Source organism: Oreochromis aureus, linkage group 7 (genome assembly GCF_013358895.1).
Source record: "Oreochromis aureus strain Israel breed Guangdong linkage group 7, ZZ_aureus, whole genome shotgun sequence".
NCBI lineage: Eukaryota > Metazoa > Chordata > Actinopteri > Cichliformes > Cichlidae > Oreochromis > Oreochromis aureus.
This window is the reverse complement of record NC_052948.1, coordinates 55,695,138-55,711,050: the sequence shown is the minus strand read 5'-3', so window position 1 is coordinate 55,711,050 and position 15,913 is coordinate 55,695,138. Positions and strand designations below refer to the sequence as shown.

The 15,913-nt window shown below is 39.0% G+C and overlaps 1 protein-coding gene across 1 annotated transcript; it reads left to right on the top strand.

Moving 5' to 3' along the window:
* Nucleotides 1–1,013: 1,013 nt before the first annotated feature.
* Nucleotides 1,014–15,596, top strand: fbxw2 (F-box and WD repeat domain containing 2). The gene is made up of 8 exons (XM_031738394.2): nucleotides 1,014–1,318; nucleotides 2,024–2,316; nucleotides 3,375–3,597; nucleotides 6,315–6,509; nucleotides 9,705–9,838; nucleotides 9,984–10,070; nucleotides 10,187–10,356; nucleotides 13,525–15,596. Exons 2-8 carry the CDS (start codon nucleotides 2,050–2,052, stop codon nucleotides 13,811–13,813), a joined length of 1,365 nt encoding a protein of 454 aa, XP_031594254.1. The 5' UTR covers nucleotides 1,014–1,318; nucleotides 2,024–2,049; the 3' UTR covers nucleotides 13,814–15,596.
* The last annotated feature ends 317 nt before the right edge of the window (nucleotides 15,597–15,913 follow it).

The following is a 15,913-nucleotide window of genomic DNA, read 5'->3' as shown; positions in this document are numbered from 1 at the left end:
CAAGTCCTCTGTGTCTGTGTCATCCCATCCTAAGTGCTGACTTTGTTTGGTTCTTTGTGTTTCACTGTCCTTAGGATAGGTAATTTGACATATTTCTTCCACATTAATCTCCTTGAATCCTAGCAGCCTAGCTGCCACATATCCATAACTCTGACACTTGAAACATCTCACTGGAGGGCTCTAACCCATCAAAGTGTAACTAATTCATCCCACATTATTTTCCTTGGTAGCATATCCTTCATTAGAGGTGAGGAGTACTGGGGTAGACCTTATACCATTCTCAATTTTACCCATGTGATTAACTGCTATCCTATAGAAGCTTGTTTCCACCACTAAAAAAATATAAATGCTATTCATAATAACTCGAAATTTCGACTTATTTCGAGTTATGGATAGCGTTTTTTTTAGTGGCGGAATGAAGCTTCCATACATAACTAATACTAAGATTTTCTTTTGGACTACTCGGTTCAATTTTTATATTTGTCCACCAGGTGGTGCTACTTTTTACCATTCAAAGCGTGCAGCAAAATTGAACTTTTTCACTTTTTTTATTCGACTTTTTTCTCAAAACAGTATTTGTACTATTTTCCTCGAAATAGAACTTTAATCTCGAAATTTCGACTTTATTCTCAAAATGATCAATAATATTTTTTTTCTTAACGTGGCGCTATTACTCCGTCGTACTAATACTCCTTTATGTATTCCAGAATTAAAGAGAATTTTTTTCTTTAAAACAAGGGTTCTGACTCTGGACACACCTACTCGCGCGAAAACCGGAAGTTAGTGAATCTATTTGTTTTGATGCCAGCAGCGTTGTCTTACAGGCAAGTTGCGTCATAAGAGGGAACGCTGAAAATAAAAATGCAAAAATGTTATAAAGTATAAGTATACTGAATATGTTGGCGAAGCTACTAAATATGCGGTGGTATATTGTTAAATGTTGCCCGTTGTTTTGAGGTAAAAACTCTTACTTTGCCTCCTGTAAGATTATACTGAGGGTGACAACGACCTCTTTATACAGGGGTAGCGTTTCCATTATATTATAGTTTCATGCTGTCAGAAGGTGCTATCATTTTCCCCTGCTGCATGAAATATCTACACCATGAAACTGTAACGAAGACTACCGCTACGTGTTTTACGTGTAATTCAAAATTAACAAAAACAAGCATTATCGTGGTTGTTAGCTAACCTCAACTGCAAAACTAGCTTTCTTTGGAATCCGTTTAACTTGGTGGTTGCCAGATTAGCTTTCGACAGCTAACTTAGCGATGTGACCTAAGCCGGGAAAGTGTTGATCCGGAAACTCCCCGCAACTCTGGTTGGTGGGCAATTTGAATTTCCAATTACAGTTATAAATCATTTAATAGCATAAACTGTTCTTTAAGTATTTGAGTGTTTCCACTTGTAGCCAGTTTGCTCTAAACAATAACACTGCTACAGAGCTAACGTTAGCTACAAAAGTTGCTAGCTAGTCAGGCTAACTTAGAACGAATGCACAAGCAGGAGCCCATAAAAGTGGCTTCCTTTAAATTTCAATTTTAAATAAGTGAAACATATACCCGAATGTACTTTATTTTACATTCATGTGTCGTTTTCAGGCTCGGAAGGCTTTATGAAGCCTGGCGGAAAGCCTTCTGCAGTTTTGGTTATTAGCTGCCCTGCTACAAATGTATGGCCGGATCTTAAACGCTGTATGAGTGAGGAGATGATGCTGGTTGATCCAGGTCAAATGTCTGAACCAGGGACACTTCTTAAATCATACATTTTGTATTGTTGTTGTTCATGACCTTTCAGGGATTCAGAATTGGCGTCATTCATTCTTCAAGAGATTTAAATGTTAAGGGGTTGGAGGGGCTCAAACGTATTCTTTAAAAAAAAAAAAAAAAAAAAAAAAAAGATAATTGCAATGACTGGAGGGCATCACTTTTTTATCCCAGATGTTGAATCTGTCTCTGTGTATTCTGAGTTTGGTAGTTTTCTCCTGACCAAAGTGATGAGGTCAGACCCTGCATTATTCTTATAGCTCTTGCAGGTCGCTCTCATGTGCCCATGGAGAAGGCAGCATTTGAGGGGTGGCTGGAGTCAGTCTCTGCTACTTTCCTTACTCTAAATGACCAGCAGCGCAACCAGTCTTTGGACCACCTCATATCTTTAAGTGGTGCTGCTCAGCTCCGCCATCTCTCTAATGGACTAGAGACACTGCTGAAACGTGACTTTTTGCGCCTTCTTCCCTTGGAGTTGGCCTTCTACCTGCTGCGCTGGCTGGATCCTCAGACCTTGCTCACCTGCTGCCTAGTCTGCAAACAATGGAACAAGGTAATTCTAAAATTTCCAGACTCCTTGTTTATCTGACTTTACTCAAGGAATGGAATTTCAAAGAAAATAATGCATGCAAACATTCACAGTGAAATCTAATGTCCTCTTTCAGTTTTTGATAAAAGTGCAGCTATTAGCTTTTGAAAGAATTGTTTGGTTTGTAGAAGGTACTTATCTGTTATTATGCTGTCTATAGGTATCCATTTAATCCTCAATAACAACCTAAATCCAAAATTGCAGATATGGCGGTTGTCCAGGCCCAAAGATACAGTCAATAGCTAAACCGAGAAACATATACAGACAGTGATGTTGTTGCACTGATGTATGCCCACATATGAGCTTCACTGACAGTTCCAACTGTGATATGTTCATGTTGTATTTTCAACATAGTCTTTCTTGGTTTACTGTATCCGTGAAAAAGAATAGTGTTTGTTCAGTGCTCTTATGGAATACGCTTGAGATGGACATCATGTCAGCACTCTGGATTGATCTGTTGATGAATCTGTAATACTGTCACATTAGAAGTATAACATGTGGGAGAAAAAGCATACGAGACTGCGTTTTGTGCACTTAACTAATTTTACACATTTATCATGTAGTGTCACTGGTCCAGCCCACTTAACATCAAAGTGGGCTGTATGTGGGGCCAGTGATGTAAAATGCATTTGACATCTGTGTTTTGGTATGACTTTTGTTTGCTTGCATGAAAAGCGAACACATATTTAGACTGCCAAGACTGTATACATTCTCATAGTTAGATGAATATGAACCTCTCCACCAAGTGGCATATATATATTATATATATTAGTTGTTTGCATGGACTTTCTGATGTGTTTGTGTAAATGTATAGATAATGATTATATGAAGCATGAGCAAAGTGAATTACAGGTGGAAATTTAATTGATTAAATGTGTCATACAGCTTAATTTATGTGACACAGATGGATAATTAAGTTTTTAGGGATGTTTATTAGTGATCCACAGAGCCTGACAAAACTTGTTTAACATATCAAATATTCTTACTTTCTTTCTTTTTTTTTCTTTTTTTTGGGGGGGTAGGTGATAAACTCTTGCACTGAGGTGTGGCAGGGTGTGTGTCGGGAGCTAGGCTGGAAGATTGATGAGACCATTCAGGATGCATTACATTGGAAGGGGGTCTACCTGAAGGCTAAGCTGCGTATGATGCAGTTAAAGGATCAAGAAGCCTTTGAGACGTCATCACTTATTGGTCACAGTGCTCGAGTATATGCTCTTTATTACAAGGACGGCCTCCTCTGTACAGGTACCCCATGACTATGTGTTCTGTCTTTATTAGAGTAGCAAAATATCAAATTAGTAGCTCTCAAAAGTCTATGATAGAGTCATGACACAGTGCTGTACAGCTCATCAGTTTTATCCAGAGATATTTCTGTCAACCTCATAATACTAACACTGCTTTTAGATTAACTTCACATCATGTCCTGAGAAATGTACCCATACACGCACGAAAAACTGCAGTTTGATAATAGCGTTTAAACAAGTCTATCATCTGACATCTGTATAGACAAAAAGTAAATATAAAACTATTCACTGAGTACACTAAAAGTACTGATATATGATGTGTTTCAAAGGGTTAAAGCCATTTCAATTTTCTCTTTAGCGCAATGGTAAGAGAGTTATAGTCATTTAAAGAGTGCTTATAAAATAGATCTGTCACCGGGCCAATGGTTTGGTTTTTTTTGTTTTTATTTAAAAAGGAGTTTGATTTGGAAATTGTCATGACCATGGATTAATGTCCATGAGTACTATTAACAAGAGTTGGGAAATGTCTTCAATCTCAGCACACTCCTTAGTTCAGAGATGGCAGTTCACTTTTCACATACAGCAGGGGAATTAATTATTTGATCCCCTGCTGAATTTATAAATTAAGTAGTATAAGGTCCAACCCAAGGTCCAGCTTTTGGAATAGTGCTTTGAAAACATGTATGTCAGCATTTCTTATACTCCAGACACATAAGATCTTACCACTGGTTTTCGTTTAGGAAGTAGTTCTGAGCTTTGATAAATGCACAGTTGCGATAACCACATTTACTCAGGGCCTCTTTGATATGATATCCATTGTCACTCTGTGTTGTAGAGTCCTGATGTCACACAATTTGTGCTTGAGTGGATGATGATAGTCAAAACCTTAAAAACTGATTGGTATGTGTTAGTTTACAGCTTTGAAATGTTCCCTATTGTTCATGGTAATTTAACAGTTCAAGAACACTGCCGCGTGATTTTGTCTTTCCTTCTCTTGTGAACCTGATGTATTAATGTGATCAGTGAATTGTTGTACGTCTTGAAATGTGATTTTCACCCAGGAGTCATTCACATGTAATGCATCCAGAAAGTATTTACAGTACTTCTCTTGTTCCGAAATGGATTAAATTTATATTTAAATTTAAAATTCTATACACCATACCCAATAATGGGTAAATGAAAAAAAAAAGTTTGCTTTTAATGATTATAGATTTAAATATATGTATATGAGAGGATGTCTGGACTATGCTTTTATAGTGTATGAATGTGAGCGTGAATGAATAATGGCATTGTAAAGCACTTTGGGTGCCTTGAAAAGCGCTATATAAATCCAATCCATTATTATTGCAGAATTTTTAATAGTACTCAAATTGGACTTTGATCAGTCGTCATACCAATTTGCATATTAATGATCATGAAACTGCACTTGTGGCTCAATGTTAGGTAATGATGCTAGTTCATGGTTGATGATTGTTATGCACCTGTACAATCTATATAATCTTGGGGAAACCTTATACAGAAAACAGAAGTCACTTAAATGAGTGATCAGAGGTTTCTCCTACTGGAAACTCTTAGTCCAGATGACCAGAATCAACTTTCTGGGATTTCATTACTAGGAATATTAAGCATACAACATGATATCTCTTTTCTATCATCAGCAAGTTTCTCTGAAAGTTTCCTGGCCTTAAGATCTTAAAACCACACCTTAATTTGTCCTCTACTGTTTCCATTAACTACCACTTCCTATTCGACTTTACAACTTAGGAAGCTGCTACCTGAAATAGTTTGCCAACTTCTTACACCCCAAACAACACACACACACCGCATTGATGATTTCATATGCTTTTTATTTTACATTTCATATTCCAACACAGTTTTTCCATTCTCTGCACCCTTGTGTAAAGAGGCTGACTTGCACTCAGGTTCATAGTTATCATAAAAACACTTTTTCTTTGAGCCTGTTTTAGCTACTCTTGGTTCTTCTTTGGAGGTTTGATAGATAAAATAGAGAAGAGAGAGTTACTAGGAAAAAAGATAGGTGTGTGAGTTTTCCTCTCTTGTTTTGTATTTACACTTATGTCTTGCTTAAAGTGATATATAAAGAATAACTAGGGCAGCCCTAATCCAAACCTACCTGGCCGTGTGTGAAACAGAAATTGCACCTTAACCCTAATAACTGGTTGTGCCGTTGTTGCCAGCAAGAACTGCAATAAAGTATTTGGGATAACTGTTAATGAGTTTGTTTTTTTGTCTTGTTGTATTAAAAAAAAAAAAAAACAAAAAAAACAAACAGAATTGGTAGTGGACTTGCTCGTGCGTTTCAGATCATTGTCCTGCCGCACAACTTGAGTGCCCTTGCTTCAGGACCCAAACTATGACAAACATGCAAAAAATAAAAATAAAAACTAAGACATATACTTGTTATTGGTACTGTATAGGTTGCAGTTGTTGTTGTTGTTGTTTTTCATCTGTATCACATTATGGCACAGTAGTTTCTACCAGTAGCACACTCATAAGGGCTGTTATGAGTATACCCAGTTTTGTCTTCTTTCATGCAGACCATGTCTTGAATAGGTGTGGAAGCATTGTTTGTAATGTTTGTTTCATTTTCAGTGTGTGATCCTGAGGGCCTGTACATGTTGAGCCTTCTATATACATTCATGTAGGTTGAACCTGTCACTACAGCAGTAACACTGATGGTTTTTACTTGTTTTTCAGGATCAGACGATCTCTCTGCCAAATTATGGGATGTGCGTACTGGACAGTGCATTTATGGAATTCAGACACACACCTGTGCCACAGTAAAATTTGATGAACAGAAGCTGGTGACTGGGTCCTTTGACAACACTATTGCATGCTGGGAGTGGAGTACAGGGGCTAAAATCCAGCAATTCCGTGGGCACACAGGAGCAGGTTGGTTTCAGTTAGAGATGGCACGATACCACTTTTTTATGTCCGATACCGATATCATAAATTTGGATATCTGCCAATACCGATATGAATCCGATATAGTGTGTTTTTTAATCAATAAAACTGTTTTTTTAAATATCTTGCTGCATTTTGTATAAGTTCAAACTCAAGTTTAAAAACAAACAAACACTAAAGCTATTCTGTTATACCTGTATGCAAAAAATACACTGCACCCAAAATATTTCATAGTTCAGCAATACTGATCAATCTAATAAACTTAAACCTACTCCATCCTCCCTATTCTGGTATTTTAAAGAGTAAGCAACCTAACTAATAGGGTTGCAAACTCCCAGCAAAAAAAAAAAAAAAAAAAATAGGGAACCACCCCCCACCCTCCACCTCATGATGCTTAATCGACGTAATCAACTTTAATTTGATGCAGTGTGAAAGAAAATGCACAGAAATCAATTATTTTTCAAGAATAATTAAATAGATTCAACATCTTTCTTCTACAGAACTGCAGACTGCACAGATGGTACCTTCCCAAAGGAAAAAGTACTAGCTTACTAGGGTATATTAGACTTAATAGTTACTATATACAGCAATGGACTTCTATACATTTTACATCAGATTAAAACTTTGGGTGTAAGATTCAGATAATTATTTATTAAAAGCTTGACATTTTAAATAAAAGAAAAGTATGTCTTTGTCCCCCCCTGTTCATGCCCTATCGGCCCCCCTGGCTAAACTTTGTTAGATCCGCCCCTGCACAGTTACCAGCCGTCAGCTATGTAGAAAACGATCCTGGTGTAGAAAGTAATATTAAATAAATTCTAACAACAGCTTATCAAGCTTAAACGTGCTGCTGTTGTTCAGCCGCTGGTTTCCTCTTTCTAGCGCAAAGTGGGCGATAAACAAGAGAGACGGACTTGCGACAGAAAAGCCGATCAGCTGATCATTGATCAGTTTCAGGATTGAAGTAGCAGCAGGAGAGGGAGGGGGAGAGGAGAGGCAGTCGCTCCATATATCGGTTCTTAAGCTTAACGCTGGAATGCTTTATAAACATTCAGAGATGAACTTACACACTTGCTTTACTTCTCTCTGGGATAACTTTCTCGGAGATGAAATGCCGGTTTGGTAGCGAGGCTCCAAATGCTGAACCAGACCCCCGACGGGTCTCGCACGCCACAGCCGCTCTATCACGTGATGCATAGTGCTCCGACGTGCTACGGTTATGAGCCGAGTTATGCCATGTCGCAAGTTTTGTGAGGTGCTTTTTTGATATTTAATGGATCGGATTACATTTTTTATTTCTCTCCGATATCCGATCCAGTAATTTAGGTCCGTATCGGACCGATACGTAATATCGAATCAGTCCATCTCTAGTTTCAGTGTTGAGCAATTATGTCCTTATCTAGAATAGGAAGCATATTAATGCTAGAGGAGAGGCAGATAACATGTTGTCAATAGCGAAACAATCAACTTTGCAGGAAAGAAGCGTTATTTTTAGTATTTTATGTTATCTCTTTGTGACAGTGCTTTACATGGCAAGGACACTTTAAAATCTGTGAAAACAAAGGCATTACAACAAGTCTGATTAGGCAAGAAACAGAAGCCACAGACAGGCTTGAAACAATCCTAAAAGGAAATGGCAAAAATATAACCCAACTGTCTGTGCGCATTTCTGTACACTGTGGAATATTTAGCAGTCATCTGCCACCAATTTTGGGGATGAAAAAGAGTAGAGAGATGGAGTACATTGAAACAGTCAGTGGTGGATTCAAGAGCTGGTGTAAAGATGAGGGTTATCAAGAACGGGATAGTTCTATTTTTGTTATACTAGTGGAACTTCTCCTAGGCCAGTGGTTCCCAAACTTTTTTTTGCCAGGCCCCCCTTTGTTTTACAAGAAAAATGTCCCCCCCCCCCCCGCACAAACACATCCTCCAAACACACACACCCATATTTTGCTCCATTGCGGTTTATTTCACACCTCAAACATTTAGTAAACGATTAAGCAAATACAAGTAAACGGCAATAAATTACAGGTAGTAATAAAATATACTACTAACCCTTTTACGCTACGTCCACACCTACACGGGTATTTTTGAAAACACAGCTGTTTCTATGCGTTTGGGCCTTTCGTCAACACGTAAACGGCGTTGCGATTCACCGAAAACGGAGATTATTTAAAACTCTTTTTTTGCGTTTACGTGTGGACGAGGAATACAGAGTTTGTCGCGCAACGACAAAGGTGTGCCTCTTTTCACGTCACGCTGTGCGCCACGTTATTCTTTACATGAGATGAATTGCAGAATGGCAGATAGAGACAATATACTGTTACTGTTAATCTGACTATCTTCAGGTTTTACACGCTTACATATGCACACGCAGTTACTGTCCCTCCATTTAGAAAGGCAGAGGCATCACGATGTAATTATTTTACGTGTAGTCGTTTTTTTTCCTGTGTAATAATATTCAACATTGCTATCAATACATTTTTCAACAAATGCTTCTCTGTGCAAAATGGGTTCAAAAACAGCTGTGGGATACTGTTTGTCCGTGATTTGAACCGGGGGGAACAAATTATGGCAGGACCAGCCTGATATTATTTGTATCCCACTGTAACTTTACTGCATAAAGAGCTAACATGTCCAAAATGTCAGGAGTAGTTAGTCATTACAAGAAGTGTTTGTGAACTAAAAATCAAGAATGTGGGATACTGTTTGTCCCTGATTTGGAGAGCCCAGCGCGTGCTCCCGACGCAGGGAAAACTAATTTTGCAGGGGAGACCTACCTTGGCATTTGTGCAGGTGAAGCCAAAGGGAAGATATGCTTCATCATATTTTCTAGTCTTTGGCTGGGAAGGAAGTTGGTTTGGAAACATATTTGGCGATGCTTCATCTCCTGCTTTGCGTTTGTGTGGGAGCCCCGTCAAAAACCTGTCCATTACGCTAGCAGTGTCCAAGCGTTCTTTTTTTTTTTTTTTTTTTTTTCTTTTCATACTGCGCCCCCCCTGCAATGGCTCTGCGCACCCCCAGGGGGCAGGCCCCACACTTTGGGAACCTCTGTCCTAGGCAAAGCTTGGTATTATCTGCCAATAGAATAGCTACATGTTTAATGTGTGCTACAGCTCCTAAATGCATGTGTGTGTGTGTGTGTGTGTGTGTGTGCGCGCATGTGTATGTGCACGCGTGCAGTTTTCAGTGTTGACTACAATGATGAGCTGGATGTACTTGTCAGTGGCTCTGCAGACTTTTCAGTGAAGGTCTGGGCTTTATCTGCTGGTGCCTGTCTCAACACGCTGACTGGACACACTGAGTGGGTAACAAAGGTCAGAATTTTATGGTTTTTTTGTCTGAGTTTGTGTGAAACTTATTTCCATTACTTCAATTACTGGCAGGAAATAACCAATCTTAATGTTTTTTGTTTGTTGTTGTTTTAAAGATGTAAAACTTTTGTTGATTTTCTGTTATCAGGTGATACTACAGAAGAGTGAAGTGGAATCAGTGGTGCACAGTCCTGGTGATTACATTCTCCTCAGTGCTGACAAGTATGAGATTAAGGTAATGTTCCCTTCCATAGTTAATGTGTTTTAAAGGAAAACGACTTAGTCATCATACATGACCTGCTATATCTAAAGAGTCCATAAGATGGAGCCAGTCCTGTGTTTGGTGTACAGGTATGGCCTTTAGGCCGAGAGATCAACTGCAAGTGTTTAAAGACACTGTCGGTGTCAGAGGACCGCAGCATCAGCCTCCAACCTCGCCTGCAGTTTGATGGACGCTACATCGTATGCAGCTCTGATCTCGGAGTCTATCAGTGGGATTTTGCCAGTTTTGAGATTCTCAGGTAAAATAGGTTGCATTATTTAGAAAACATGCAGGTGCCTAGTATGAATAAGATGTAACAGAAAATGCAGTGGTTAGTACTGTTGAGTTTCACTCCCCCATCAGGCCGGGCCCTTTTTGTGTGGAGTTTGCATGTTCTCCCCGTGTTTGCGTTTTGTTTTCTCCAGGTAATCTGGCTTCCTCCTGCAGTTCCTCCGTGAGTGGTTGTCTATCTCTCTGTGTTAGCCCTGCGACAAACTGGCGACCTGTCCAGGGTGTACCCTGCATCTCGCCCTGTGATAGCTGGGATAGGCTCCAGCTCTCCTGCAACCCTCATAAGGATAAGCACAAGAACATGGATGGATAGAGAAAATCAAAGAAAACTACAGCGTACAAAAAGCTAGTTAAAAACTGAAGTAACTGAGGAAAGTGTCAGTCGATCACCTTGTTCACATTTCCTTCCCAAGATGTCCATATGACATTCTTTTGGGATTTTAAAGTTGTAAGATCATGAGGGTTGTACTAAAGTGGAGGAAATAATTATTTGATCACCTGTTGAATTGGTATTGATGACAAGGCTGTAACCCTGAAATTCAGATTATAATATCCATTCATGCATTCTCTTCAGCTTATCCTTTTCAGGGTCGTGGGGGGGACTGGAGCCTATCCCAGCTGTCTTATGGCGAGAGGCAGGGTACACTCTGGACAGGTCGCTAGTTTGTCACAGGGCTAACACATAGAGGCTGGTTAGGAAAAAACCTTGTGTCATAAGCACAACATCTGAAAAAATGCAACATGTAAAACCGACCCAAATTGACCACTCTGACATATTTTAGTGTGGTTTATCCATCAGTTTGCTTTTGTTCTAGATTTAACTGTCAGTTCTCTATCAGCAATTGTGGCTTGTAAGGGGAAATTTGATAACATACCGAATTCTAGTTCCACCTGGCTCTATAATCTCTATTTAAATTTAAATTATAGATTTAAATAAATAATATGAAACCTTAATGAAATTACAAGTTGGCATCATTGCAAGAACAGGTTGGAAAATACATTTTGATATAGACTATAGAAGGCCGATGAGCGTTCTAAAAGTTTTTTTCCTGGTCTGGAAAGAAAAACAACACTAATCTACGTGGTTGCTGTAAACACTGAAAAAAATCTGCGAAAATCTAAAAACCCCTTTCCATTAGTATCTACTCGGATCAACTCACCACAGTTTTCAGGGTTTTCCATTAGGTCACTGTACCTGGTACTAGGTACCAAAATTGTACCTACCACATTAGGTGGTAGTGATTGTAATGGAAAGCCAGTTGATCCAAGTTGAGTCTAATTGAGTGATTTCCACTAGAGATGCACCAATTGACCGGCTATGGACCGGAGTCAGGTAATTTCTTGGTGACCAGCTGGCTGGCTTCACGTACTCATTATGAGCTCATCCATTTCATACATATAAACATGCACACAGCGGCACAGGCAAATAGTTCCATGCGCTCTCACAGTGAAACACTAACATGTTGATAGCATGGAAAATCTTTACTCTGAGTAGAGGCACATAGTTTGTCAAAAATACCTTACACCACAAAAACAAACCTAATTATACACTTAAATCACCCTCAACCAACAAAACATGTATATTTTAAAGGAGCTAAGTCAAAGTGGCTAAAACTATCCAAAGCTTAGAGCCAGCCACCAACCAGCCTGTAGCCTCAATATGAGCAAAAGATCAAGGCAGTTACAAGAAAAATTATGGAGACGTGAAAAAGTTAAAAGGTTTGAAAATTTGTTTTTGAAATTTGTTTTGTTGTGCACCCCTCTGAAATTCCTGAACCTCTAAAAAATCCTGTCTGATTGAAAAGTAGCCTGATTAGAGTAGGATGAATCAGCACCCCCAAGTCATACTGTTAGAATCCTCGAAGCATAAGCCAAAGAGTGGCAGCAGTCTTTGACTCCAGTTAAATAATCAACCAAAGACCCAAGCAGTGTTGTAATTAACTTGAAAGGCTAAATCTTAGCCTTGTACATTGTAACTGGAAAACTCAAACGTTATTTGTTGTATATCATTCTCCTGGCCTTTACTCAGTTTCCATCTGAATTCTCAGACTTTTATCTTATTTAGTGCTCAGATCAGGTAAAATCATTAATATGGGTGATTTTAACATTCATGTAGATCATGGGTGTCCAACTCCAGGCCTCAAGGGCCGGTGTCCTGCAGGTTTATAGATGTGTCCTTGATCCAACACAGCTGATTTAAATGGCTAAATTACCTCCTCAGCATGTCTTGAAGTTCTCCAGAGGTCTGGTAATGAACTAATCATTGGATTCAGTTGTGTTGACCCAGGGTGATATCTAAAACCTGCAGGACACCAGCCCTTGAAGCCTGGAGTTGGACACCCCTGATGTAGATGCTGAGCACACTACACAACACTATATTTAATCTGTTATTAGACTCAGGTGACTTCCATCAAAATGTAAATGAGACCACCCACCACTTAAATTATACTCAAGAAATCCCACCTTTTTAATAACATTTTGATTTACTAGAATTGATTGCACAACAGTGGGGAATATGTTTCATTAGATGTGTAGTAGATGTGTTTCTGAAAGCGGTGTAACTAAGTTCAAATGTAATTCCTCCACTGTTAACACTTTCAATGCTGTGTGACAACACAATGCAGAACAGCTACCTAAACTGTACTCCCACAGAGGTAGATTATCTTGCCAATAGTGTTACATCCTCACTGTGTACGACCCTGGATACTGTGGCTCTTCTGAAAAAGCCTTAAATCAGAAGTGCTCGACTCCCTGGTGTGACTCGCAAATGTACAGTAATAAGGGCCCATCTTAAAGACCTCATATAACCACCCCAATTGAGCACTTTAATCTCAGATTCCTGACTTAATTGTAGTTCCAAGGGTATTTAAAAGTAGCATGGGAGGTAGAGCCTTTAGCTTTCAGGCCCCTTTTCTGTGGATTCAGTTCCAATTTGGATTTGGGCGACAGACGGCCTCTCTAATTTTAAGATTGTACTTAAAACAAATGTGTAAACCATTATGCTATAGAGCATCTAGCCATTTAGTTGTTGTTGTTGTTGTTTAAACTCACTTTTTGCATGTACAATCAGAGCAAACTGATGAGTAACCGATTGTATTTCGGCAACTTTAAATGCAGCTTATCTTTCTTTTCCCAGGGTGATAAAAATGCAAGATCCAGCCAACCTGTCCCTGCTCAGCTTTGGTGAAGTGTTTGCGCTTCTTTTTGACAACCACTTCCTGTATGTGATGGACCTGAGGACAGAGGCTATCTCAGGCCGTTGGCCTCTGCCAGCGTATAGAAAATCCAAGCGAGGATCCAGCTTCCTGGCCGGCGTTACCTCTTGGCTTAATGGTTTGGATGGGGGCAATGACTCTGGACTGGTGTTTGCCACCAGCATGCCGGACCATAGCATTCACTTAGTACTGTGGAAGGAGAATGGATAAACACAGACAGGGTCAGTGTACCTGAGACTGCTAGAATATGAGCTGCGTCATGCATGCTCTGGAATATATCAACCCTAACTGCCAAGATAGATCATACATGGACCAAAGCATTTTCTTTTTAGCCATTTCTTCTTCAGCATACAGTCATCCTCTAGAAACCCACATGAACACTCACAGTTGGAAATGGAAGATGAAGAAATAATTTTTTTGACCTTGTACAATTGTTCCTGATTTCTACAGAAGCCTGAAAACCTCTCGCTGGTTTTCTTATCTTGGACAAAGAAGAAAAACAGACTTGGTGAAGACCAGTAATTGCTAACAGTTGGCCCCCAGAATAAATACCATCATAGAAATTCTCCTGTGATGGCCTCAGCTGTGAAAGAGGAAATGTGTTAGGCAGTTTTGCAGTGTGTGATTGGGTGTTATTTCTGGGTGAACTTTTATAAACACTATTAGGTCATGTTGCATGCACCAAGAGCACATCCATTGTCAAGCCAGTCTCCACACTGACCTGCTTAAATATCGGTCTCCATCAGGAAAAGCAGGGTTGCCTTAAACCAGTGGTTTTTGAACTTCCTCTGGTATTCCTTGCAGAAAGTTGACACTCAAGTCTGTCTCACCCTGAAATTTACACATATATATATTGACAATAGAGGATCCAAGTTGAACTGTAGTAAATTACAGGTCAGACTTTATTTTCTTTGCATAAATCTTGTCACTTAACTTGGTTTGACACCATAGTTTCCGCTGGTTGTCCACACCTTGGAGTATGAGAACCACTGTAGTAAACACAGCAACTGTTTTGAATAAGATGGGAATATAAAGATTAACACCACTTAACTGCGTGTTTAAGTGACGTTTTTGCTGAATTGGTGTATATGTATACAATGTACAATATTGGGCGCTTTCACTAAATTCCACTGAAGATTATCTGATAAGAGGTTTCAGTGTCAGCTTGAGTGAGTTGGGGTGCCTTTTCAGTTCATTTGATGTTAAAAACTAGAAGTCCTGGTAACTTTGGCACATTGCAGTGTTGTTACATTGTTCTTTTCTGTTGACATTTTTGTACTTGATATGCTTTCAGTCTCAGATGTCTGGATTTTTATTGCTACTGCCTGGCGTAAATTTCTTGGGGAACAAATGAGAAATTGACTATTCAACATCAATTTTATTTTTGTAAAAGGTCTCAATATTTCACACAGCTGAGATAGTGACTTCTGCCAAACTATTTTAAATTTCAAAAGGAGTTTTGACCAATTTTTCCATAATGTGAAATTCTGTTAAACGTGCCTCATTCTATGTCACCTTTTTATTATCCCCCACTTTTCATTGTCTTTTTTTGGCACTGGCAGGCCTTATATGACCATGGATCAGAGTGCATTCACCAGACTTGGTTTATGAGATTTAATTAATTATTAATGATCTTTTTCTTGTATCCTCACATGGATGAATGTACACAGCACACTTACAGACTGCTTTTAGATTAACACTTCCAGTCCAATTAAAACGATACCGCTATACTGTATTCTGACTGTTGTCTTGACCATTACAACACATTTAAAACACATTAACATGACTTGTAAATAAAGTGAGAAATGTGAAATAAGAAAAGTTCTATGTTCATGTACCTTTCAGAGTTGCTTTCATTGCATTTAAGCACTGCAAAGTTCCTTAGATCACAAAATCTTTTGCTCATCTGTAATAATTCTTTGGTTACTTGCACCTTGCATCTATAATCTGCTTCAGTTCTGCAGTCCTTCAAATAAATAATGTAGCAGATGCATCTGTTTGTGTTTTATCGTGCCAAAAATGGTGTACCCAGGCTTTATTTCTGAAAGCTGAGTTTGTTAACCCAGAAAGAGAGCTAACGTAAACTATATTTGACTCACTGATTCTGCACATCTAACCTGCTTGCAGGCAGGTTTTCTTCAGCAAGCTCTGACTCCTCCCCTTCTGCTGCACCTGAACTAATTGACTCTTGGGTTAATTATTGCGTTCTTACAGATATCAAAGCAAATGGCGGTATACAATTAATTTGCCAAAGTTTACATCTTTGCAAACTTGTAGTCCTATTTAGATATTAGAGTTGTGTTATGTGTT

Excerpts from the sequence above, each read along its gene's own strand:
- fbxw2 (XM_031738394.2), top strand. The coding sequence starts at position 2,050 with ATGGAGAAGGCAGCATTTGAGGGGTGGCTGGAGTCAGTCTCTGCTACT. Across the intron at positions 2,317-3,374 it reads TCTGCAAACAATGGAACAAG|GTGATAAACTCTTGCACTGA; the intron begins GTAATTCTAAAA and ends TTGGGGGGGTAG. Across the intron at positions 10,357-13,524 it reads GCCAGTTTTGAGATTCTCAG|GGTGATAAAAATGCAAGATC; the intron begins GTAAAATAGGTT and ends TTCTTTTCCCAG.